Source organism: Rhinolophus ferrumequinum, chromosome 13 (assembly GCF_004115265.2).
Source record: "Rhinolophus ferrumequinum isolate MPI-CBG mRhiFer1 chromosome 13, mRhiFer1_v1.p, whole genome shotgun sequence".
In the NCBI taxonomy this organism is placed as follows: Eukaryota; Metazoa; Chordata; class Mammalia; order Chiroptera; family Rhinolophidae; genus Rhinolophus; species Rhinolophus ferrumequinum.
Window position 1 is genome coordinate 33,543,325 of NC_046296.1, and position 25,274 is coordinate 33,568,598.

Here is a 25,274-nt window from a genome sequence, read left to right on the forward strand (position 1 = left end):
CCAGGATCACACAACTAGCAAGTTAAAGACAGTGTCTGGGCCTAGGTTTGAATTCAAAGTGCATGCATGCTCTTTCTATATGTGCTGTTTCTTACTAAAATCTACAAATAGCCCTCCAATTGTCAATTGTGTTAACCTTTTCTCAAACTAAAATATCTCTGAAAAGGAGGGAAAGTAAAGTATTTTATGGGCATTTTTCTGTCCTTATTTAGATATGTATGTCTATAATACAATAGGAAAAATTTGTGTGCCACAGGGTAATGGGAAAAATAGAGGAAGTAAATAATCTGTCACTGACTACATGACAACACTGCTTGTGGACATTTTATTCACTTTAAAATAAATATTGTGCTGTAAAACTGTCCAAAACTAAAATCTGTAGTACACAGTAGGCAAGCACAAAGGATAGCCAGCACAGTATGTTGTTAGAGTAAATCATTCTAAGTTGAAAGAGAAGAATCACTGACTGTCTGTCTATACCAGGTACACACTTTGAGGGAAAACACACTCATAGCAAGGAGAAACAAACAGATAAAAGTTCTGAGAGAAAAACAACCTATTACAAATAAGAGTTTCTTGAGATTAACAGAAGTAAGGAAAATTTGTATGTGAGGCTCTACTGTGCGCCGTTTGTAGTTTAATACCTGGTAGAGAGCAGTTGCAAATAAAAAATGTGTTGAAAGGCTTTCAGGCACTAGAATACATATTTTACATGTTCTCCCATTTAAACAACCTGTTATCAATTTATTTTTTCATTATCTTTACTTCATTAGCTAGTTATAGATACTATAATTTACATAATAAATCTATTATTTAAAAACTTTCAGTAGGTACAACAATTATGACATTTCATTAGGCTGGACTCTAAATTGCTTGGATGAGATTTATTTTGGAATCACATTACCCAAGCAAAGAAAAACAATCAGTTCATAAAACATAACAGAAATGAAAAAAGTGAGACAAATGCCTGCCTTAAAAGTTTATCAATAATCTCTTATATATACATATATATTCACAAAGTGGTTGAGAGTCCTTTTATGTGATCGTTTAGATGAGGTCCAATGGCTGAGTACTCTATAATGAGACACAGGATCAGACAGAATTCATGAAGACTTTCAACGATTTTTTCTTTCCCCAAACTTTATTGTCCTTTAGTTGGGGAGAGAAAGAAGTCCATTTTCATCTGCTGTATCTAAGATTTTACAGATCACTGGAGATTCAACCTAAAGAACAACAATAAAAACATTAGAAAGTTGCTAAGCTGAATACTTTATTTAGTACTATTCGGCTGAATGAATACATGTATATAAATTTGTAAAATATATGAGCCCAATGTTATTTCTACAAATTGAGCTTTTCGGAAAAAAAAAACAACACAATTTTTAGTCAATGATATAAAACACCAGATAGGTAGAGAAGGTATTTTTACCTCTAAGTAAAAGAGATGAGAGAAAAAAGGAATAAAGAACAAAAGGAATACATAGCTAGGTTTTACATCAAAAAAAAAAAAAAAAAAAAGATTATGGCAAAATATTCAGTGCACAATTCAACAAAAAGGCAAAGAAAAATGTGACCCAAAGATGTGCCAGGTGTTCAAATTATTAGCTGTTAAGATAATTATAATAAACATGGTGGCGGAAATAATGGAAAAGGTAAACATGTATGAATAGATGGGAAATGTTAGTAGAGAAAAGGAAACTGTAAAAAAGAACTAAATGGAAATGTCAGAAATGAAAAATATATCAAAAATAAATTCATTCAAAGATCTGATGGGACACAGCAGAGGAAAGAATCAATGAACTTGAGGACAGTTCAACAGAAATGACCCACGTTGAAACAAAGAAGGAAAAAAAATGAGAATAAAAGTATCTGAGATTTGGGGAGAACTTCAAACTAACACATTTAATTGGAGTCCCAGAAATAGGAAAAGAGTGGGGCAGAAGAAATCTTTGAGGTGATAATGTCCAAAATTTTTGCAAAATTGACGAATTATATCGACCCACAAATCCAAGGAGCTCAGTGAACTTCAACCAGGATAAATACAAAGAAAATCACTTGTAAGTATCATGTAATCAAAGGCAGACCCGTACAGTTTCTAGAAGAAAATATAATATTTATGTGACTTTGGAGTGGCAAAATTTCTTAGAACACAAATATATGGTGATGGAAGGAGAACTGACTCTGGGTGGTGAACACATAATGTGAGATATTGATGTATTACAGAATTGTACACCTGAAATCTATGTAACTTGACTAATAATTGTCACTCAAATAAACGTTAATTTAAAAAAAATTTTTTTCTTAGAACAAAGAAAGCATTAGCAATAAAAGGAAAACTATTGAGAAAATGAACTTCATCAAATAAATTTTTCCTCATGAATAGACATTAATAAAACGAAGAGGCAAACCACAGATTAGGGAAAAAATATGCAGTATAAATACGAAGAACTCACATCAAGAATATGTTTTAATTCCTTGGAATAAATAATAAGAGAAACAACAAAAATAAAAATAGGTACAAGACCAACAAAGATTCTTTCCTTGGCCAAAACACAGTCAGGCTCCCCTGAGCCCACTTTTTGACTAGGCCTCTTTTGGTCCTTCGGCCCTATCTTGGGCCTGCTGAGTTCAGCTGTAGCAAAAAATCCCGATAATCAGTTAGGGAGTATCCCTCACGCTCAATATCTAATCATTCTCCATATCTGATCAAATTCCTCATCTCTCACCTTTGAAAGCTGATCGTCCTGGCTTGCCTTCAGCAATAATCCTGTTAAGTCAGTTTAACAAGAGTATGTTACCCTTGATGTCTCCTCTTAGCAATTTTTCATTCATTGGCCAACCCCTTCCTCCCCATTTCTGCTTGTTGGCTATATACCAACAGCTGTCTTTGCTGTATTTGGAGTTGAGCTGGATTTCTCTCCATTACTGTGAGTCTTGACATCTAGTACACTAGTCCTGAATAAAGTCTTCCTTACTGTTTTAGTAAGTGTCAGAATAATTTTTTCTTGGCTAGACACTTCACAAAAGAGGATATATGAATGAATAATCACATGAAAAGGTGCTCAAAACCATTTTTCATGTGGCAAACAAATTAAAACCACTAAAATGGCTAAAATACAAAGACTGACAATACCAAATGTTGGTGAGGATGTGAAACAACTGATCTCTCATATATGCTGATGGAAGTGTAAAATGGTACAACTACTTGGAGAACAGTTTGGTAAAAGTTAAACATATCTAATCTATGATTCAGCAATTCCACTCCTAGGTACTTATCCAAAAGAAATGAAAACTTATGACCACAAAAACACATGTAAAAAGAAATGTTCATAGCAAAACAAGAAAGAACCCAAATGTCCATCTATAGAAGACAGATAAGCAAATGTGGTATATTTATACAAAAGAATACTTATTCAGTAGTAAAAAGAGAATGAAGTACTGACAAAAGCAGTAACATGACTGGCTCTGAGAGACATGCTGAGTTAGAGGCCAGGCATAAAAAATTATATGCTATGTAATTCCATTCCTATCAAATCAAAAAAGAGGCAAAACTCATCTATGGTGTCAGAAAAAAGAAAAGATATCTTTGGGAATTGAGGAATATTGACAGGAAAGGGGTATAAGAAAATTTTCTGCAGTGATATATACCTTGTTTTAGCTGAGAGTTACATGGGTACATAAAATTGTCAAAACCCGTCAAACTCAATACTTAAGATCTTTGCATTTAATTTTATATACACTATACTTCAATTAAAAAGGTATCTATCAGGTTTTATAGAAGTAGTAGTATGGGGACTATATTAAATTTTGGAGACTACTGAAGGTCTTTCTAGATTTAATGCTAAAAATTAAAACATGGTTCCAAACTGAATTCCTGAGTATTATTTTTCTACTTACCCCAAGGATATACTGACAGGAATGAGGCTCTAGCATATATACAGTAACAGCATGAGGAGACTCTGATTCTTTGCACCTAAAACAGATAACACTTTAAAGTGCTGCCCAAACCATAAAAAATTATTTTTAATTGTTTTCTTCTTAAGCTATAAAAATTCCACATAAGTAGTCCTGTGTAATTTAATAAATTGAATTCCATTATTTATGACAATTTAATAATTGTAACTTATAAATAACTTATATTATTGAAATTAATTTTAATACCTTAGAGTAAAAGAATAATCTTATGACAACACATACGTTAATTCATAAATAATTATGGATAAATACCATTATTCACAATTACATTTTATATTTAAACTCTTCTGCCCACAGGAAACAGATTAAAGAGAAAGAGAAGGTATAAAGCATGATGTGATGGTCCAACTTACTTTAGTTTTACAGTCACCTGTCTTGGTTTGTCAGTTATATCACAAATATCTCCATTCCCATAAAAATGTGACACCATCCTGAATGAGAAAAACACACAAGCTTAATTAAACCAAAATTCACCAAATTCAGACTAATTGTAATGGTTAGGGTGAAAAGATGGTTAGAGGATCAGTTTTACATTAGTTAAAAAATTCTGACTATAAAATATTCTTTAAAAATACATATTTTTAGGGCTATGTCACAAAGGGTCTTTCAGATTCTATAAAGTTAACCATTCCTCCAAGCCTGTATATTGTTTGCTTTGTGGAACACTTCCCTTCTTCCCATCCTCCATCCCATTCCATCCACTAAAATACTGTAGTGCCGGGGTACAAAAGTAAAGCCTAGCCTAAGCTACAAATTCCAAGTGAGCACGGTCCAAACAAATGCTTTAATTCTGCTAGCCTTACACTCCTGTGCTTCAGTATTTGTTGCATGAGCTATTTTCACATGAAACATATACAAACATAAGAAAAATATTTCTGTTTAGTGTATTCTAATTATTCTAATACTTAAATGCCTATCTCTTAATTTTGCTAACTTTGATTTTGGTCAGCCCAAGAAATCAGCACATTCTGAAAACAGTCTCTCAATAACCTCTGTACTAGGAAGGACAAAAGTAACACCCAAAAAGGGGGGAAAAAATGAGTAATTTAAAATTCACTGGGCAATAGACTACTAGAAAAGCTAAAGTTTAGTTATTCTTGGGAAATAAAGAGTTTAATTTACTTTAGCTATAACAAGGTATACCTATACACGTATAACTCAAAAGAGATGAGGTAGTTTTTTAAAAAGCCACTGTTTAACTATTTTCCACCATTACCTCACAAAGGTTAAATAACAAAGCGAAATGCTAGAGTATATTTAAATAGAACTAAATAAGTTAAAGAGCTGAAGATTACACATGGAAGAGGGCAATGCAACAGCCTCAGACCTACTACCTCTCATTACCTACCGCCACCAGTTAAAGGTGGCAGCCGGCCAAGTTGATTGCATGCTGTATTGCCATGCTGAAGGCACTATGCTTTACTTGAATCACCTCATTTAAATGTCACAACAATCCTACTAGGCAAATACTGCTAGATAAGAAAAGCGAGGCTTAAGAAGGTTATGTAATTTGCCCAAGGTGGTAAGTGAAAAGCCAGCATTTGAATCCAGGGCAGTGGACTTCAGTGGCTGTGCTCTTAACTATTACACTGTATTGTATCACCATGAAAAGAAAACTAAGCTAAGGGATATCCCTGAAGAAAACTGACCAGGGATTTTACTTACGTGTTTACAATCTATGTTTTTCAATATTCTGAGTTTTAAACATTCTACTAATCAGATCCAAAGGCAAGTAAAGTTAATCTTTACCTGACTGTCTGGGTACCATCGTCTTGAAGGTGATAGGCTCTAGCAGTATTCTTCTTGGCCCATTCAATATGCTCTTCTTGGTTCCAAGTTCCCACAACCACAGAAGTTTTCCCACTATCCTTGTCCTAATATATAGAAAAATACTTGTGATAATGCATACTTGACATCGTCAAGTAGACTTTTATGCTGATGGCCTATAAGCTTTAGTCCCTATCTTCCTCTGCACACTGGATATCTATGTTTACAGGTAATAATATTTTAGTCAAACTCAACAAGTAGAAATTTGAGCTCATTATCTTCTTTTTCCCTGTTTCTCTGAAAAACGAAAGAACTTTCTAGTCAGACTAGCTCCAGATGTAGTTATTTTTGACTCTTCTATTCTCTTCCTCTCCTACATATCTGTCAGTCCTGTCAGTTTTTTTTTTCCTGGAGATGTTCTCTGCTTCAGACTCTTCCTCTACGTTTCCACTGCCAATATCTCACCCCCAACCTAGATGATACAACCACATACTACTGCGATTCTTAATTAAATCTTTGGCTTCTATCTCTTACCCTGCAGCCACACTGAGCCTATCTTCATCTTACTTCTTCTCTTTGAAATGCAAACCTTTGAATTATACTACTCTTCACATTACTCATTTGATACTCATTTCTGCATCAACAGTGTTCAGAAACTCCCTTCCCCATTGTGCTTTTATTATTTTTTTAAACACTGACTATATGCTGTCTTATATGTAGACTTCATTCTCTTTCCTTCCTTTCCCTTCCTCTCATCCCCTTCCTTCCTGTCTTCCTTTACTTCAGCATATTTTGTGTCAAGCACTGTGCTGGGCACTAATGCACATCTGATTAGTAGAATTAAAAACACTTACAGTGGCTAATGAACTAGGCACGGCCACTGCCCTAGTAGAGCTTATTGCCTAGTGGAAGAGAGCCATTAAACATTATTTTAGCAACTAGTCTGTAAATTCCTAGACAGACATGGATTAAGAAGTTGGATATGGAGCAAGACTGCCTGAGTTTGAATTCTAGTTTCACTATTTACTTCCTATGTGGTCTTAGGCAAGTTACTAAAGCTTTGCTTTTGTTTTCCTCATTTTGGAATAACAATACTCACCTCTTAGGGCTGTTATGAGCATTAAATGAGTTAATATATGTAAAATACGTAGAACAGTGCTTGGTATACAGTGAGCACTATATTTGTTAGCAACTGTTATATTTACATCTCCGAAAGCTCCTAGCAGAATCCCTTAAAAAGTTCTCGGTTATATGACCATGGCCAAAATAAGGTTGATAAAAACCTGGTGCTGGCAAGTATATGGGAAAACAGCCACTGTTAATGGGAATGTAAACTGGTCTGATCCTTTGGAAGGCAATTGTTCAGCAGGCATATACCTTGATCTAGCAAGTACATTGCTAGAAATGTGCCCTATGAATATACTGGCAAAGTTCACCAACAGAACTATTTAAAAATGCTCACTAAGATGCCATCACCGCAAAACTGGAAAGAACTTTAAGGTCTATCAATAGAGGTTTGGCTAAATACATTGTGGGTATAGATATAACCCTCTGTACCTGCTGAAAAGAATGAGATCAGCTGTTGCTGACAAGAAAGATCTCTAAGCTACTAAATGAAAAGAACAAATGTAGAGCAGTGCACCAGTCTCTTCTGCACAAATAAAAAGGTTATACCGTTTACATATATGCATCTTTTTTTTTTCTTGTGGAGGGTTAACTGAAAAGGTTAACAGCAGTTACTTCTGGGAAATGGAACAATGGTGGAGGAGAATTTCACTTTCATTCTGAATTTCTGGCATATGTTTCTTTAATTAAAAAAAGCCACTAGGTATTATCTGGGCTGTAGTTAGAGGATACATGTACTTTATCATTTTTCTGTATTAATAAATGTTATGAAAAATAAATAAAACATCTACAAAGCAGCAATAATAAATGGAAAGAACAGTGAAATTGAACTCAATTTTAAGTGAAGAAAAAAATGTCCCAGTTTATAGATGCCTCATAAATTTGGAATGATTTAAATGTGGAAGATGAGTTGATGAACTTTCCTGGTATGATCTTGGAATTTAAGATTGGCTCAAAACATCTCAAGAGGGCAAATACAGTACTTTATAATTATTAGTTATTATTTCTCTTTAGAAATAAAAAGAACCTTTTAAAGTAGCCAGGTCAACATTTATTATTTGTCTTCAATGTCTAGTAGTTTACCTTACCAAATAAAGTGCAAATATGACAAAATTATTGGGGGTTGAATTTCAGAATTTAAGCAGCTTGGCTCAAGTGTGGGAGAATATGCTACCTCATTTATGAAATTATAAATAAAAGGAAGAATAAAAGGTCAATGTGTGTAATCTTAAAACTTATTTTAAACTTAAGATGATATAGTACTTTCTTTTGGCTGAGAAACTTGCTGCATTTACCCTATTTTACTAACTCCAGCAATCATGTACTATTATCATTCACTTTCTTACTTTAAAGATGACTTACAGCTGAATAATACAATTTTTCAGCAATAAAAAAGAATGAAATCTTGCCATTTGTGACAACATGGATGGACCTAAAGGATATTACGCTAAGTGAAATAAGTCAGAGAAAGACAAGTACCTTATGATCTGACTTATATGTGGAATCTAAAAAAATAAAATAAATGAACAAACAGAACAAAACAGAAACACCCATAGATATAGAGAACAAGCTGATGGTTGCCAAAGGCGGGGATAGAAATACAAAACAAAACAAACACTGATTTCCTTTTTATTTATAGAAACTAGTATTGGAAGAACCCCAGCTAAAGGACAAACACTCAGTTTAGGGGTTCTCCCAATAGCGTTAAAGATGGAGACCACAAGAGATGTTAATTTGGCAGATCACCTCAATGAATTTTTGAATGTGGAAAGGCAGATCTGGTGCTTAGTTTAGGGTCCCAAGTGCAGAGCTTATCAGAGAATAAATTAGTATGATTTTGGATGTTAGCAACCAGCAGCTAGTGAGGAGAGGAAAGGTAGCAGGGATGCTGACAGGTAAAGCTGGATTGGAACAAAAAAAGGTAAAGATGAATTACAATAATGACTAATTTCTTGGTCAAAGCTAAAGAGGTTAGTCACACTAGCTTATTATTCCTCCAGGCTCATAGTAATACACGAATCTGAGCAGTTAATAAATAATGTTACTTTAAGATAACTGACTTAGCACCAAGTTTTCCATTTTCCAGAATTTAGACAGTTTAATGAGTATTTCCATATTAAAATCATTTCAAATAAAAGTAACACCAACCTCCCCCCGCCCCCTTTTTCCACAAAAGATTTTTAAAACTTTAATCCATCTAGTGGTAGAATGATATAAATGCTGTTCTATACCTCATGGTATTGATGTACGTGTTTGCCATAGCAGAATTCATATTTCCACCAACCAACACCCTATTGGAAAGAAAATGGATCCAGTTACGTACAGAGAAAGGGGGAATGGGGCCTGTCTCACTATCGCCACGACAGCCACAGAAATCCATATAATTTTAAAAACCTGTAATAGCAATAATATGGTTGAAAATTTAAAATTACCAAGAAATAAAAAATAAAAAAAGGACAAATACCAAGAATAACTGCTGTACAGCCTTGATAAAACAAAATAAAGTAAAAATTCTACTTTTGTAGATGTTAACTCAAGTTTTCAATGTGATTGCTACATAACCAAAATGTAGGCTACACAATCACTGGTGCCCAGCTCAGTAATCAACCAGAATCACATCTGTCAAATAAACGCCAAGTTTTAGCTTGTGAGTAAAGAGAACATAATGGCTATAGATTAAATTATAGTGAGACGCACAGAGAAAATGTGCACTGGAAGGCTTCCAGAATCCTGCCATTTCTCTATAGATCAAAACCTTTTGCAGTGCGGCTCATGCCTCTTGACTAACACACTATGAAAGCTGTAAGATAAACCGAAGGTTCACTTCTCACCCCGTGAAAGCAGTAAGAACCACTGAGGAACTCTTTTATGAGTTGGTCATCTGTCAACTTGGATATGTGGGTTGTTCCAACAGTGAGCACTGGCTGAGAACCAACAGCAATGGGTTTGTGGATTGCTGGAAATCTCTCTTCTTTAGTTGATTGCAAATCTTCCTAAAATTAAACATACATATGTTGAAGGTTTTTTTTGCCACACTAATTTTTTCAGTTATGACTTAAATTACTAGTTTTAAACTGTAGAACATTTGGAAAATAAAAGTTGTCCACTCATTTTTAATATGTTTTTAAGAAATGAATTTTGCAACTCTTTATAGTATAGAGAAAGCTCTAGAAGAATATTAGTTCCACCTACCAGTCAGGTATGGTGGCCATTTTTCACATACAAGGATAACTTCTATTTCATAAATTTTGTCTCACTACTAGTCTTATTAAGTACTTTGCTACTTGTCAGATTTTGTGTCTTACCCTTAGTTTTGAAAAATGTGGTTACTATGGATAAAGAAAAGATAACAAGCAGGGTAAAGAGGAACTGAGTAGGAGCAAATATGAATATTAGTTATAAATATTCCAATGTAGCAGGACTTGCTTGTTGCCCTGGAGGAACCTGCAATTTAGTAAAGGAAAACACCAACTGATAAGGTGCAGGGACCAGCAGATTCACAGAGGTAGAGGTGATTCAAATAGACTTCAATGAAGAATTGAAACATGAGGACTTCACAAAGAGAAAACCCCTGATTAATTCTTCAAACATAAATAATAATTTGTGATTTACGTGAATGTCTGTGTATGTGTTTTGTGTCTGTGTGTGCATATACGTATGTGAACCTGAGGAAGAGATAAGAGCAATTTTTAAAGCTAAAGAGATAAGCAGGCACGATATGGTGAAAAATTATATAATCTTAAGAAGTTTAGACATTATCTTACAGGTTTCAGTCAAAGATATGGAGTGATCAGATTTTTAAGTAATTACTTTTAGCAGTGGCAGGGAAGAAGGAAGAAGAAAATCAAATCTGGAGATGGGGAGCCCACTTAAGAGCTACAGCAACCCAGGCCACAGATGAAGAGAACTTACAGCAAGGGAGTAACAGTGAGCGGTGGAGAGGATCGTTCTGACAGAGGTTAATGAGTTAGAATCTGGCAGTCAACTGAGTATTATTGACAGTGAATTAAGAAGAAATGAATCTAGACTAGAATTAAGAAGTGAGAGTATAAATTATAATTGAATAAAATAATTTTAAAAATTAAATCGTAAAAGTGTTCCCAGTAAATGTATAGTGGACATGATGTCTCCTTTTCCACCTGCTATAGGTGCCATTGACCAATTGTGATTTTTTCTTTTATTTCAGCTTGGAGAAGTAATTGGATGGTTACTTTAGAAACGAATGACCACATCGTTTCTCTCTTCTAATATTAAGGAAGAACTAAGATTACTAAGATGACTTCATATTTGTTGAAAGCACCTTGAATTTTATATGTAACTCTACATTCAGAGCCAACTATGCTCCTGGCACTATTGTTTAAGTGCTGAGTATTACAAATGAAGCAAACGTAGTCATTGCTCCTAAGGAGCTAAGCTCTAATAGACTGAGCTGATTACTTAGAATACGTGAGACCTATAGAAAGGTTAATGAAAAAAACAGCAATACTGTATAGTGAAATCTGCAGCTGAGGTAAGGACAAGAAGTAGGAAAAATAGAAGTATGATCATTTATTATTGCTTCTTGTGGACAGAACATCTACTGTCATTTTTAAGGAAAATTATGCCAGTAAAAGCTAAATGATAGTTTTTGTAGTGGGGTTTAGAAATTCATAAAATAGAGTCTTTATAGTCCAGTAATCTCCAAACTAATATAATATAATAACACAGGTAGAACATCAAACTAAAATTCTGATGTCACATTTGTATTTTTGTTTAAAAAAGAAAAAAAATTCTTTATGATGAAGGTTGATCCACACTTAAAAGGGTAAACACATGCCAAATATCAACTTTTAAAAGTTATGTGTAATAAACTCGATTTATAAAAAATATGATTCTGAAAAATATCAGTTTTAAGTGACTAATCCTACTATATTATCTAAGATTTTCATATACAACATGTACTCTAAAGATCCTAAGTATTTTGAAAGCATTACCATCTATATAGCTTTTTAAAAATAGTTTTTCTTAACTGGAAGATTAAACACATTAATTAAAGAAAAGTAAACTGGCACTTCTTCATTGAAAAATAATTAAAGTTGGGGTTTATGAAGCTTTTTGATCAAGCTGACCTTTAAGTACCTGCCAGTATTTAAATCATTATCAAGGAGAAGACCAGAAGAAAAGTCCCTCTCCAATCTTTTAATACAGCACTTTAAATCAAATGCCGATTAATGTTAAGATAATTTTTCTCTCCTATCAGAATAGCAGTGTCCACAACATCCACAAAGAGTTCGGCAATACTTTTGCAATAAGTTCATGAGAGCGGGAGAAAAAGCGCTTGCAGCTAAATGTTAACTGAACCATTGTTAAGTACCCATAGTATAACAGGCATCACGCAAGGAGCTGGAAACCCCAAAGGAATGAAAGCACAGTTTATTTTCCATCCATTTTAATGTAAGAACACAAGAAAAACAACCAATTTTATCCATATAAGTTTTATAATGGAAGATTAAGTAATACAAGACCATGGAAGAGGAAACATTTAACTCTTCCTGGGTTAATCTATTAGAAGTCCTGGCTCATTTGCAAAGGAAGTGACACTGGAAGACAGTCTTAAAGCAGAAGCAGCAGCAGTTCATCAGGTGCAGGGGAGGAAGGAGAGAAGGCAATAGAAGAAGAGGGAAACAGTATATCCAAAGGCAAGGAGGCTGGAAGGAATGTGGTACTTTTAGGAAACTCTAAGTTGTCCAAAATAGCTGGGATAAAGGGGATGGTGATGTGAGATGAGGCTGAAGCCAGGTCACAAAAGGGCTTGTATTCCCTTTTGATAAAATCATTGTACGAGCATCTATTTTGTCCTGAGGTATAGATCATGTTTACCACCAAAAGGCTAAATACATAATCAGATGTTAATTTCAGAAAGAGCATTTCATCAGCTGTGTGGGAATACATGAGGTGTTTCTGTTCCTAGGAGATGATGAGGTCCTGAATTAATGACAGATTTGAAAGCATTTAGAAGATAACAGTGATAAGTCTTAGTTAATGAATAGAGTTAGAGATCAATTAAGAGATAGGTAATAAAAATGACTTTAGTTTCTGACTTGACAGTTGGGTAGGGGGCACAGTGTTTTAAAAACAATAGAGAAGAAAACGGTCAGTGTGAAAGAGAAGATAGCGTATCAAAGAGGAGAAGCAGCATAGAGAAGTGGTTAAGAGGACAGGCTCTAGAATCAGACTGCTTCGATTCTAATCTGTAATCCATCCCTTGTTACTTTCCCTCCTTGAAGCTCAATTCCCTAAACTGTTAAAGAGAATAATAACTGTAAATCTTGTAGATTGTTGTGAGGATTAGGTAATAGCTGTTAAGACTCAATACATATTAATTATTGTGATTGTGGTTTGAGTTCAGGAAAAAGGTCAGCGTTGAAGATGTATATTTGGAACTCATGGGCATATAAGTGAAAGTTGAAATAATGGGCATAAGTGAGCTTACTTACGGAGACTGTATAATAAAAAGAGAAGGCAAGTATGGATAGAACTGTGGGAAAATCAACATTTTAAGGGACAGGAAGTAGAGAAAAATCTAGTATGCAGAAAAAAAGAACCAGAGAAGACTAGAGAGAATGCCCTGAAGTAAAGGGAGGAGAAAAAGTTCAAGCTTTACATATTCAGTGTTTTATGGTACTAAGATGAAGTTATGCATATGTCCAGCAAACTGGAACCAAAAGATTGCTGAGATGGGTTGTAGTCTATTTTTTCAAGGGGCTTGCTTAGCTGGGAAGTCCAGTCAACTAGTTAAAAATTAAACTTAACTAGGATGAACAGGATGTCAAACTTTAAAATATTATAAAATCGTAAGTATCAGAGAATGCTAAAGTAGTTTCTGAGACATACCAGAATAAGGAAAATAGTAAGATCAATAAAAAGAACTGGAATTGAAAAGTTTGAGTCAGGAAAATAAACTACTACTACTACTATACTACAGAAATCATTGAAATGTTGATATATACTCTAAAATCTGGAAAAGGGAACAATGAGAAAATATTGTTAGATAATTTTCATACCTCTTTATTTCTCCTAAAAGGCACCCTCAGAATTTCTTCCTGCTGTTCCAACTGTCTCAGGGTGAGGGGTTTAAATGGTGATCCTGGCAGTGACTGGCAAAATATGTCATTCACAGGAGAGGCTCTGAATCTGTTCAGTAAGAACAAAGCATTAAAGCTAAGCATATGGCACTTTATGGCATGTGCACTTCATGTTTAAAACATTAAATCCACATCCTACCTATATTTAGGATGACTGCACAAGAGTGGTGTCAAAATGACAACTTCATATTCACAAGTTGTAACTTCAGCTACTGAAAGAATTTCATGCTTAGATTCAGGATGGCATATATACATCACAGTACTGGATCTGGGCCGGTTCTGTTTCAAACTACAAGGTGTACCATTTCCCATTCCCACAGGATAGTAGGGTGTCATCTGACCTTCGATATTTTTAGTAGGAATCTTAAAAAAAGAGTATAAGACAGACTTTTCATTAGAAATGGGGGTAGAAGTAAGGATGGAAGAAGTTCTTATTCTGAAAGGAAGAAAACTGTATTTTGTTTATAAACCAACATTTATAAACGTAACATTTCTATATTTTTTGTAAGTTCTCCCTCTAATATTCTTTTGATTCATAAATTCTTATATGAGCAAATACGTATTTTGAGAGCTAGTTTATTACAGCAAAAAAGAAATTTTTATTTAGTGCTAAAATAAAGATGTTAAGTAAATGTATATTTATATAAAAGGATATAATACGATTATATCATAATTAATATGAGATATTTTTAATAGTTCTAAAAAAAGAGACTAAGATAAAATACAGGAACTTACTATAGTGGGCTGGTCAGAGCTTTCTAAACTCTCAGTGAATGGCTGTGGTAGAGTTTAGATTCTAGAGGTTTGAAGTTTGATTTGTCAAAATGTGGGCTATATAATAAAACACTACCTTCTAAACAGGAATCTAAATACTGTACTGGTTCATCATTCTGCTCTTCTTCCCTATTACTAATATTAACAGACATATTTTTCAGCATATGAACTCCTATATAAATCTGCACAAGGCCAGCAAAAGACAAATGGAGAAATTTTCATGGAATGGGGGAATAAAGATCAACTCAGAAAACAAGGATTATTAAGGAGTTAGCTCCCATACTTTTAGCTACATAAACACTAGTAAAATCTCATATGAGGGCTTTAAAAAGATCTCATTACTAAAATCTTCAAGCAAGTTCTTCGGAGGCAGGGAGATCATCTCGTATCACTTTGGTAACCTGTCAGTGCCATGTCCAAAATAGGCAATAAATAAGTGTTTCTAGGGAAAAACATTTTGAGATTTCTTATATGCTATTTTCATGCTACTATCTAGAATGAAAAGTCCTGGGTTCAAATCTAAGCTTTGAATTTACTAGCTCTATAACTTTGACCAAATTTCAGTTTTTGTCATTTGTAAAGGACTAATAACATGTAGTCTAAGGTTGTGGAGAAAATTAACTGTTACCTTTTGTTACATGCCTGGCACAATACTTGGCTTATAAATCGGGGCTCAGTAAATGTTAATTTTCTTCCTTTACTCTTTTCTTCCTCTTTGTCATTTTACACTTTGAATTCTATCTTGCTATCCTCCAGAGCCACATTAAGTATTTTATCTCAAAGGTGTCTGTAAAATTAAAATCTTTCAAAATAGCAACCCTATGTGTGTCTATGCTTAGCTTATCAATTCCCCCCAAAACCCCCTTGTCAAGTTATAGGCGTCCCTTTGAAGTAATTTTTAAGGCCTTTTGCCATTTCACTTTACTTCTAATAAAAGTAGCATTCTGATATGTAACCATTTAGATTAATATCCTCTATCAATATGTTATTTAACTGTGGAAATTCTTAAGATTCAGAAAGCATTCCATGAACTACAGGGGCATTTAAAAATTGTGATTAGACAACCTATGGAATCATTCTTTTTAAACAATCCTATTCAGTCATCATTAGGCATTCACATTCAATAAACATTTATGAAGTGCCTGTGTTATGTCTGGCACTTTGCCAGACATATTTTATTTCAGAATTTGCACTGCGGGGTAAAGAGATCAAAAACAGTCCCTGCTTGCAAAGACGATGCTTGTAGTCTGGCAGCTTGTTATTTAGTCTGTTTTACCCATCAGAGAGAGGGACCAAACAACAGAAAAAATGCAAAAGCTCTTACTGTAATTGTCTCCACTGTTAAATAGAGGGAACCACTGCTAAGAACAGAGATGATATAATGCTATTACAGAAACTTTCCTAGACATGTCTGTGGTAAATTTGTTTACTTTTATATGATCTTAAAAATAAATAAATGTATCCTAGTGTAACTTTTCTCAGGAAAACCTAACATATTGCAAATTTTCTTTGACCCAATGTTTTACAATATTTAATAGGTAAAGAACATATGGCTATATTTTGTCAATTAAGTTGTATAAATTCATGCCTCACTAATAGATATTAAGAGTGAAAATCAACATTTGTCACTTGCCTCTTTTGATTTTTCCTTTTCTTCTGTTTCTTGTTCTGTGAAATAATATAGAGTAAGGTAAGTGTAAAGAATGACCACTGACATATATAAAATACAAATGATTAAGTTTTCAATCAACTTGTAATCTTAAACTTCTTTCTAAATAAGACCCAAAATATACATATGCCTTTTATCTTACTACTCTTAGCTAGTTTCCTTGAAACAGTTTTGTTTGAAAGAACAGTCATATTTAATCTTTACCTAGGAAATACTCTATTTGACACATAAAAACTGGCCACAACAGTATTCTTTTGAAGTTTTTTTAATCACAGTGAAGAGTTTAATTTTAATTTAGTTGACCAATTTGAATAGATTAAAAAAATACTTCACAATTTGAGGGATACATCTACATGTCTATTTCCATATATAAGAACTTTCTTATATATGGAAACAGACTTTGCTTAAACCAAGCAAGACTAACATTATATAGCATGACACTAACTATTTTATCAGATTTTAAAAAATTTAATAGGTAGAAAAAAAGCATGTTTGTTAAAGCAGAAAACAACAAAAAGATCTCTTTGAAAAAGCTTTCTAAGGAATTATTCCGAAATTTTAGTGTTTATTTAAAATTCAGTCTCCAATAAGATCTTTAAATTCCAATTTGAACATTTACTTTAAATCAAATTCCAGTATTACTATCAAACCACTATAGAAACATACCTTTTTCAGATAGAAGGTTCTTGGCCAACATATTCCCAAGGTAGTACTCATGAATATTTACTTTCTACATTTAAAAATAAAATAAAAATATAGTTAAGTATTTTTCAAATACATTTTTCAAGAACACAAATTTAAAACCATCAATCTCATTACTACTAAAGTTCTCATTGTATAACATTCCATACTTCATATTTTGAAGAAAAAACATACTTGACCACTTTCTTTCTCTTCATGGTACTGTCGAATGTGTTTTCCATGACATACTTCATAAGTCCAATAAGACTCAATCTAAGAAAGATGGATGTATTTAATATACAAAAGCCACATAATCAGTTGAATTACTTTTTGGTGTTTTAAGTAGTTGGATAATTTCCACCAAGAATTGGAGTAAGCTTTCATTAAATGAAACTTAGTATTATGTGTCAGAAAATTATGAAATTTCTGAAGCATATTCATTGTTTTTGGTAATTAGCTGTATTTGAACATTCTGTGAAGGAAATAAGTCTAGAATATACCTGGGGTCTGTAATAACTACCTGGCTTAGGGATCATTTTATATATAGCTTAAATAATAATAATTACCATTTTTGATTAAAATTGTATATAAGGAAAATTGCTTTTGATCTGAAAAACATTCAAAGCAGTTTGGTAAGTAGTTATTATTTGATACTGGTATTGGGTGTTTGCTGCATATAGTATACAGGAATTTAAATGAACAAAATAGTATTAATAGCTTAGATTTACAAGTAAAAATTTGATACAACATAAGAAAGTAAAAAGAAATGTAGAATTATTTTCAAGGGTCTATTGGCTGCTGGAAATTTATTTTCTAGTTACCAAGTGAACATAAAATACATACTCTGTAGGAACAACTGCTTTGTTTAAATAGTGGCTCCAATAGCTCTCTTGGATTAGGGCCTTTATAATCCTTTTCTTCTTCCTATGAAAGAACTAGAGTTTAATACTTACAATTATTCTAGAACTTCACCCAAATCTGCTGTTTGAGTATTAACTCATGGTCACATCACAAATGCTTGGAAATAAAAGAGGGAAAAAAGTCAAAACCTTTAATAATATCCTATGGTACACCACTTCTTTCAAAAGAATTGAAGGATAAAATATGGAGCCATAGAATAATCTTCCATTCTTTCTTAAGAAAAGTTTTCTGAGTATCAGTTTTCTGAACAATTCTTATAAACCTATTTCAGAATTTTTAAATGCTTGCATCCAAACATTTTAGCTATGAAAGCCTGAGAATAGTGGAATGTTGTAGACTAGATTGGAAAATTTTAAGGACTTCTTAGTTTTTTTATGTATTTTTAGAATTTCAGACTTGAATGCCATATGTGTATGATTGTGTGTGTGTATTGTCTTAAGGTTTAAAACAAAATGAAACAGATATCTGTCTTTCACAGAGTTCAAATCTGAACAAAACCTAAGAAAACATCCACTGAGTTTAATATTTCCATTTTATAGATCATGAAAATATTATGTAATTAGCTCATTAATTTATTAAGTGGAGGAATTGAATTTCAAATTTGTTTAAGGTTCCATAGCTAACTATAGCCTATACCTCAGCCTCCTGGCTCCTAGGCTGGTGTCCTTTCCATTTTACCATGCTGCCTCTCCTTTTTCATCTTGAAAGAAGTCATTGCCTTAAAGGATGGATAAGAGGCAGTTAGGGCATTTTAGGAGGAAGAAACTGGCATGAACTAAGGTAGTGAGGAAGCATAAGGTACCTATAGATTTATTTATTAGCAATTCTTTACAAAAAATATCATATATATCTCTTAACAATTATACATTATTTCCAAATCTTTACATAAAAGAAAGCAAGCATGGAATTAGATTTTCATTCAAAACATTAATAATTGGTTGCTAATTTTTCCAAGTTGAACTGTAAAATAAAAAATTTAGGATAAAGAAATGATTACTATTTTTATGGTAAACAGGATTATTGAGAAACCTGTCAATTTTAAAGTATGTGGTTTCAATCTTTGGTGATAGGGATTATCAGTATATTTATAAAAACATACCTCATCCCCACCTGTCACAAGGGGAAGAATGCACTTATACTTTTCTTTATGTGTAGTTGTCATGATGACATAATTATCTTCTTTATACAAAACTCCAGCTGTAGGCTAGAAATAGAATAAAAAATATACATTACTTTCTCTGGTTAAATTGTATTACACTGCATAGTTCACAATCCTAAGTCACTAATTCATCATTTCAACAAAGGATTTTTAAATCTCATATTTCCAAAGGAAAAGGAAAAAGATTCTACGTATTTTTTAATTACAAAATGAAGATGACAAACTTTATACTGGTGTTACAATATAACAGAAAAAAATGAACAAAGTTTGTAGTATATAGAAAAAAGTAGTAATGCAACAGATTGAAGTTAAAATATGGATTACAAAGCACTGAGGCAATAAACGTTCATGGATATACCATCACTGAATATTATCATTCCTAACAATTACCACTATTTGAAAGAATCCACAGCAATTTACAAAAGTACTCTCAATTCTGTTGGGTGGGACATTTGAACAAAATACAGTATTTTTCATGTTTGGATAATGTATGGATAAATTACTTGTAAAAGAAAAATCACTATGGATCCTCTGTGCTGACTTAACTTATTTTAGCATGTATCATGGGTCCGCAAACCTTTTCTGTAAAGGGCCAAATAGTAAATATTTTAGGCTTTATGGGCCATATGGTCTCTGTTGCAACTATTCAACTATGCCATATATGCATAGGCAATATGTAAAGGAATAGGAATGATGGTATTCTGAAAAAATTTTATTTACAAAAACAGGTGGTGGGCTAGCCCAAAAGTGTAGTTTGCTGACTCCTGGTATATATTAGCAAAACTATCCTTAAATCTTTCTACAGTATGAAACCAAACAAATTAACAAATCGAATATGAATGTAATTCAAATGAACATTTTAATACAACTGACATTTAATTAAAAAGACATCTCTGTGACAGCAAATGTATCACTAACTACTAAGGCAGAGGTTTTACAGTATATGCGTTCTGTGATAATTCAATTATCTTTTTTCTTCTTACAGTACTATGAAACCACTATACTATTTGGCTATCTCTGGCAAGGAAAGAACTACTCTTATTAAGTAACTCTGTTCTAGTCTCAATTTAACAAACAACTCCTAACCATAATAAAACCAGTACTACTTGACACCGATGTCATTTTAAACAAAAATGCAAACAAATTAGGGCAGTTTTCCCAAGACAGTAAAACAAAACAAATAATAGCAGTAAATACTAGCTGTATTAACTACACAACAGTACTATTTTAAACAACAGTACCATTTTAAACGACAGTGCCATTTTAAGTCCTTTTAACTCATTAATTCTCAAAACAAGTATTCTATCCATCTTACACTGAAAGAAATTGAAGTCCAGAGCTTAAATAATTTGTCCAAGCTAATACAGCTACTAAGTAGCACAGCCCAGAGACCAAACTAAGTAGACTGGTTCCATATTGTGTGCTCTGAACTGTTTTAATATAGCTGAAACAGTTTTTGTTAACTTTTCTTTTTTTTTAAGATTACAGACTCATGGATTACCGTCAAGGATCCCTGTTTAAAAGACCATTAAAAGTGAAGAGGGAAATCAAAAAGATTTGAAAGTGAGAGTTGCAAAATCAAATGTATGATAAAGGAATCCTTAGAAACATTTGGTTGAGCCAAAAAATTGCTGAAACATTTATGCCTTTCAGTGTTTTTCAGATATATTCACAAAATGTGATAGTGAGTTGTGCCAAGCATGACTCACGTTCACTTAGTAGTGAAGGGTTTGAAGTCTTGTAAAATTATTGCTGTACTGTAGTGAGGGCAGATCCTAGCACTTTAATATATTCCCCTCTATTTGTGAGATACCTGCAACTCTCAAGTTCAGAGTTGAATCCTACAGCAGTATCAACTTGTTTACTAAAATGTTCACCACAATGCTAACAATGGGAAAAAGAACTGTTTGGAACCACCATAACGAAAAAGAAGACAATTTTTTTTGTTAATAAAAACTACTCTTGGGTTTTATGTCTATATGATAAAGAAACTCATTCCTCTGTCTATTGTTTGTAAGGTCTAGGTAACGGGTAACAGGAAATAGAAACCATCACTATTCTTATGTGAAGATGCAAAGATTTGACTAGTGTAAGGGCTGCTTTTCTTGTCAATAAAACAGACCAAGGAGGAATTTTTCTATCTGAAAACTTTTTGCTGCAATAGGGAGTCACTTATTGGGATCACAAAGTAAAATTCCCTACTTTTTTGTAATAGAAATTACTAGGAAAAAGTAACGTAACGTTTTTAATCTTTTGTGATTTTCTAAGTTAAAATTTATTTTGATCTAGGTACTTACTACTAAAATGCTTCCTTCTGATTTTGTGAAACAGGTTCTTATTTAAGGGGTAATATTAGTGATTTGATAAAAATCAGATTTTAATATAATGACACTAAACAAAGGGGGATATGTAGTACTTTAAGGTTAAGGAACTTTACAAATATCTTGGCAGGGGATAAATTTCTAATGTTTGACGTGAGTCTGGAGGAATTAAGATAGCTAAAGGATGAGAGACAAAACTATCCTGGGAGAGGATATAAAATAAACTCAGCGGCACAAGTTGTCAACATATACAACATGCTTGAAACCATGGAGTTGGTCACCATTCTTACCAACCATAGTGTTTGGGGAAAGTTTTTGAGTGGGAATACACTTCTATTAATAACAGAAGTAGAGAAAATTAGACTTACATTGTGGGTTTACTTTGGTGAAATCCATAAACTCTGTAATGAATAACTGAACACTTCAATGACAAAGATATTTCAGAAGGAAAATATATACATAAAAACAAAATCAAATGCTAAAAATCAGTAAAGAATATAATAATCATTAATTAAACATTTAAAAATGCACAAATTTTTGGTGCTTAACACTTTTTCTAAGTAAATTTGAAAGCAAAATTGTGATGATTATGTAGTTTTGACATATCTGAATGGGAAGATGATTTAAAGCACAAAGAATTTTAAAGCTAAAAAAAATTCAGATCTAATCCAGTCCCTTCCAATTTTACATGGTAGAGAGATAAAGACCCTCATCCTAGTTAAAACAGTTGCTTAGTTATATACAAATGTCCAACCAACTGGCGCATAAAAAAAATGACAGTGCCAGCTGAGGAGGTCTGTAGCTTCAATTACATAAAGTAGGGAAGGGACGCCTTAAGATTATAAAAATATTTTTTTAAAAATTCAAAAGCCTAATGATAATGACTCTTGGGGCTTACTTTTGCGTTAGGGCCACAGACCTTCTTTCAACTCATAGAAAAATGCCTCTCGATTTTTCTCAAAATAACTCAAACTTAAAAAAAAGAAAAAATTCTCCCCAAATCTTCCAATGTGCTCATTTTAGATTATGTTGTATTGCCAAAGAAAAGTAATTAAAAACAAAATTTTAAGATAAACTGAATAAGTGTGTGAAAGATTGGTATACAATAACCTCTTTTTAGCCAGCAAACACCAGTGCCAGAAAGAAAACTGAATGACAATTTGGTAGTAACCTCTAAAAAGGCTAGTTTTAGTCATCCATTTATAGGTCAGTAAGTTTGCAGGGCCACATATGAGCATGCTTTTTTTTTAAAATTAAAAATAAAAACACAGGCGCAAGAGTAAAAAGTTTTAATGACCACATTCTTTAAACATCTGCCATGTTCATTCCAAGTGTGCTCTTTGGAAACAGTAACAGAGGTTGGCTTCAAGTATTCTCACCCCAAGCTTTCTAAAGTTATATCTGACAACTTTTATGTAATATTTCAACATATTATCAGTATTTCATGGCATTAACCCAAAGATAAACCTGGTTTCCCAGAGAAATATTTGCATACTTAGATAAATTTGAACTACCAGAATGGGAGAACTGAAAACAGAAGGGTGGAGAAACAAACCAGGTGTGACATATTAACAATAACGTTTGCAAATAGAAAGCTGTTGTGGTAATGATGACATCCATCATCTTGGTAAATCCTGTTTTGACAGGATGGTATCACTTATGTTTCAATGAAACAGTAATAGAACAATATACTAAAATAATCTCCTAAGTGGAATGACTATAGGCAATTGGAATAAGAATTTTTAAAAAAGTTTTGCCTTTCCCAGGATTTCAATTTGAAATAAATGATGTAATATACGGTATCATAAGAGCAAATTTTTATTGGCCTTCAGTACATAGGAGGACTTCAGCAGTAGATTCCTCAAAGAGAAAAAGTGCAAACTTTCTTTACTGCGAGGTTATAAATGTTCTTTCCTGTACGAAAACTGACCATAAAACCTCACGGTCCGGGGCGTAAATAATAGTCGTAAGACCTCAAAACGGTAAAGGATATTCTGCACAGAGCGTCGTTAACATCTCACAGGCAAAACCGCCCTCTCAAAAACAACTATGAAGGAAAAAGAGCTGTGCGTGTAAGAGAGAAAGAACGAATATGAGAGATGAAACTCGTATGTGCAATACATGGAGTGTGTGGGCAGGGAGGTGTGTAACACTGAAGGAGAGAGAGAAGGCTGCCGGTGGAGGGAGAGCTGCAGCTGACTTTCCAAAGAGGAGGCAAATCTGTAAGCCTGACGTGGTTCTAAGAAAGCTTCTTCCGCAGGGTGGGAGTGTTGGTAAGCAAGGTCTAGTGAGGCAGATTGAAAAAGGGGAGAGAGCAGGTGACCACTGGATCCCCAGTGCTTAGCATGGGAGGCACATCCACTGAATGTGTTCGATAAACACTTGCGGTGTGAATGAATGAACGCGGGGTAAATGACGTTTCGGACTGGGGAAGGAGACATGCGCCGGTAGAGGTGGTTCGAGGGGAGAAAGCGTAGAACACCGAGGGAAGAGGCCGAACCCTTAGTGCCGGGAAGAAGAGAGATGGCTACGGGCTTCGCGAGGGCACTGACCAGAGAGAACTCGGTGCCGGGCCAGTTGACTCGGAAAGGGATGTCATCGCTGAGTTGGGGGAGCGCTCGGCCGACGCCGGACGCCTCTAGGAGGCCGCAGAGGACCAATAACACCGGTCCGCCTGGGACCAGACTTCGCGCGCCGCCGCCTCCTTCCTCCATCCTCCGCCGCCGATTTCTCCAGCCGCCGACACAACCTCCTCTGCCCACAGAGGAGAGGAGGGGGAGGAGGAGGAGGAGGCGGCGGGACTACTAAAGCCCCGGCAGTCCCGGACCCAACCGCCGCCACGTCTCCTTCCGGAGAGCCCGGCAACGCCGCCCCTGCCGGCTAGGGCCACCCGCCACCGTTTCCGGGGCAGGCAGCATATCAACATCCGGGGCCGCCGGGCCGTCCGCCTACGGAAGCCGGGACACTGGCCGGGGTTTCTGGTCTCCTACAACCGCGGTTTCGCGGGGGACTCGAACGTAGCGGCCTTCCGAGCGGGGACGCCCGAAGACCCGGCCTCGGACCTGTCTTTTCCGCAGAGAAGTGGGGGCACAAAGAGCGGGTGAGTCCGGGAGGTGGCGGCCGCTCCCTCCTGCCAGCCGTGCGGCTCTCGAGCGAGTGGGCAGCAGTTTGACCCGCACTGGAGCGGGAAGAAAAGTGTGAGTGGCTGCAGGTGCTGGTTTTTAGACGGGAAAATTCGAAGCACCGATAATTGAGAAGTGGCGGTGTTTCTGAGTGATTGACCCTGTCGCCGTTTTCCGTTTTCCCTTTTTCCGCCTGTAGCATCTGCACGCTTCTTGTCTCGGGCTTGAAGTTTCTCTCCGCCTCTTCGCTTGTGGGCGGTGGTTAGCTCAGTTCTTAGCAGCTACGGGCTAACGCAGGGCAGTTTGCTCAGTCTGTGCAGCCCTGGGCTTGGAGGAAACCTGTCACAGTATGAGAATACTTTAATTGTCTGAGGTTGTCACGGACGGAGCCTCTCCTCGTGGTGGAGGGCAGCTAGACATCACAGTCCCTACGTTTTGACCCCACGCGGGGCATCTCCTTCATCCCAGAGTTGAATTGTTGTTTTCTCAAAGAAGCTCATAAGTTTCCTTCTGTGAGGTTCAGGGCCAGATGAGTGTGAGGTTATGAATCGCGTGAGGTTAAGACCCGTCTGACGGCATTCAAAATAAGACAAAAAGTTTTGGATTCCCCTCCCACTCTTTAAAAAATACCATTGT

General features: G+C 34.8%; 2 protein-coding genes across 5 annotated transcripts in view; one reads left to right on the forward strand and one right to left on the reverse strand.

Annotated features, from left to right (window-relative positions):
- Nucleotides 1-25,274, forward strand: part of LOC117033012 (ankyrin repeat and SOCS box protein 3) — a 137,367-nt gene that overhangs the window by 24,735 nt on the left and 87,358 nt on the right. Inside the window, exon 1 of one of the 3 annotated variants that reach the window (XM_033124865.1) lies at nt 24,453-24,616. The exons of 1 other annotated variant lie outside the window; for it this stretch is intronic. The gene's annotated coding sequence lies outside the window, so the exon portion shown is untranslated. One more of the 3 variants, XM_033124864.1, reaches the window with a different exon arrangement.
- On the reverse strand, nt 299-24,480 carry ERLEC1 (endoplasmic reticulum lectin 1). Of its 2 annotated transcripts, XM_033124866.1 has the most exons (14): nt 24,069-24,480; nt 19,136-19,240; nt 17,959-18,039; nt 17,311-17,388; nt 17,101-17,164; nt 16,399-16,433; nt 14,131-14,354; nt 13,911-14,040; nt 9,699-9,860; nt 9,099-9,158; nt 5,725-5,849; nt 4,329-4,406; nt 3,898-3,973; nt 299-1,223 (listed from the first exon to the last, which is right to left on the reverse strand). In XM_033124866.1, exons 1-14 carry the CDS (start codon nt 24,228-24,230, stop codon nt 1,152-1,154), a joined length of 1,452 nt encoding a protein of 483 aa, XP_032980757.1. In that variant the 5' UTR covers nt 24,231-24,480; the 3' UTR covers nt 299-1,151. The 2 variants fall into 2 exon arrangements, with proteins under 2 accessions (XP_032980757.1, XP_032980758.1); XM_033124867.1 differs by lacking the exon at nt 17,311-17,388 and having other exon boundaries at nt 24,069-24,366.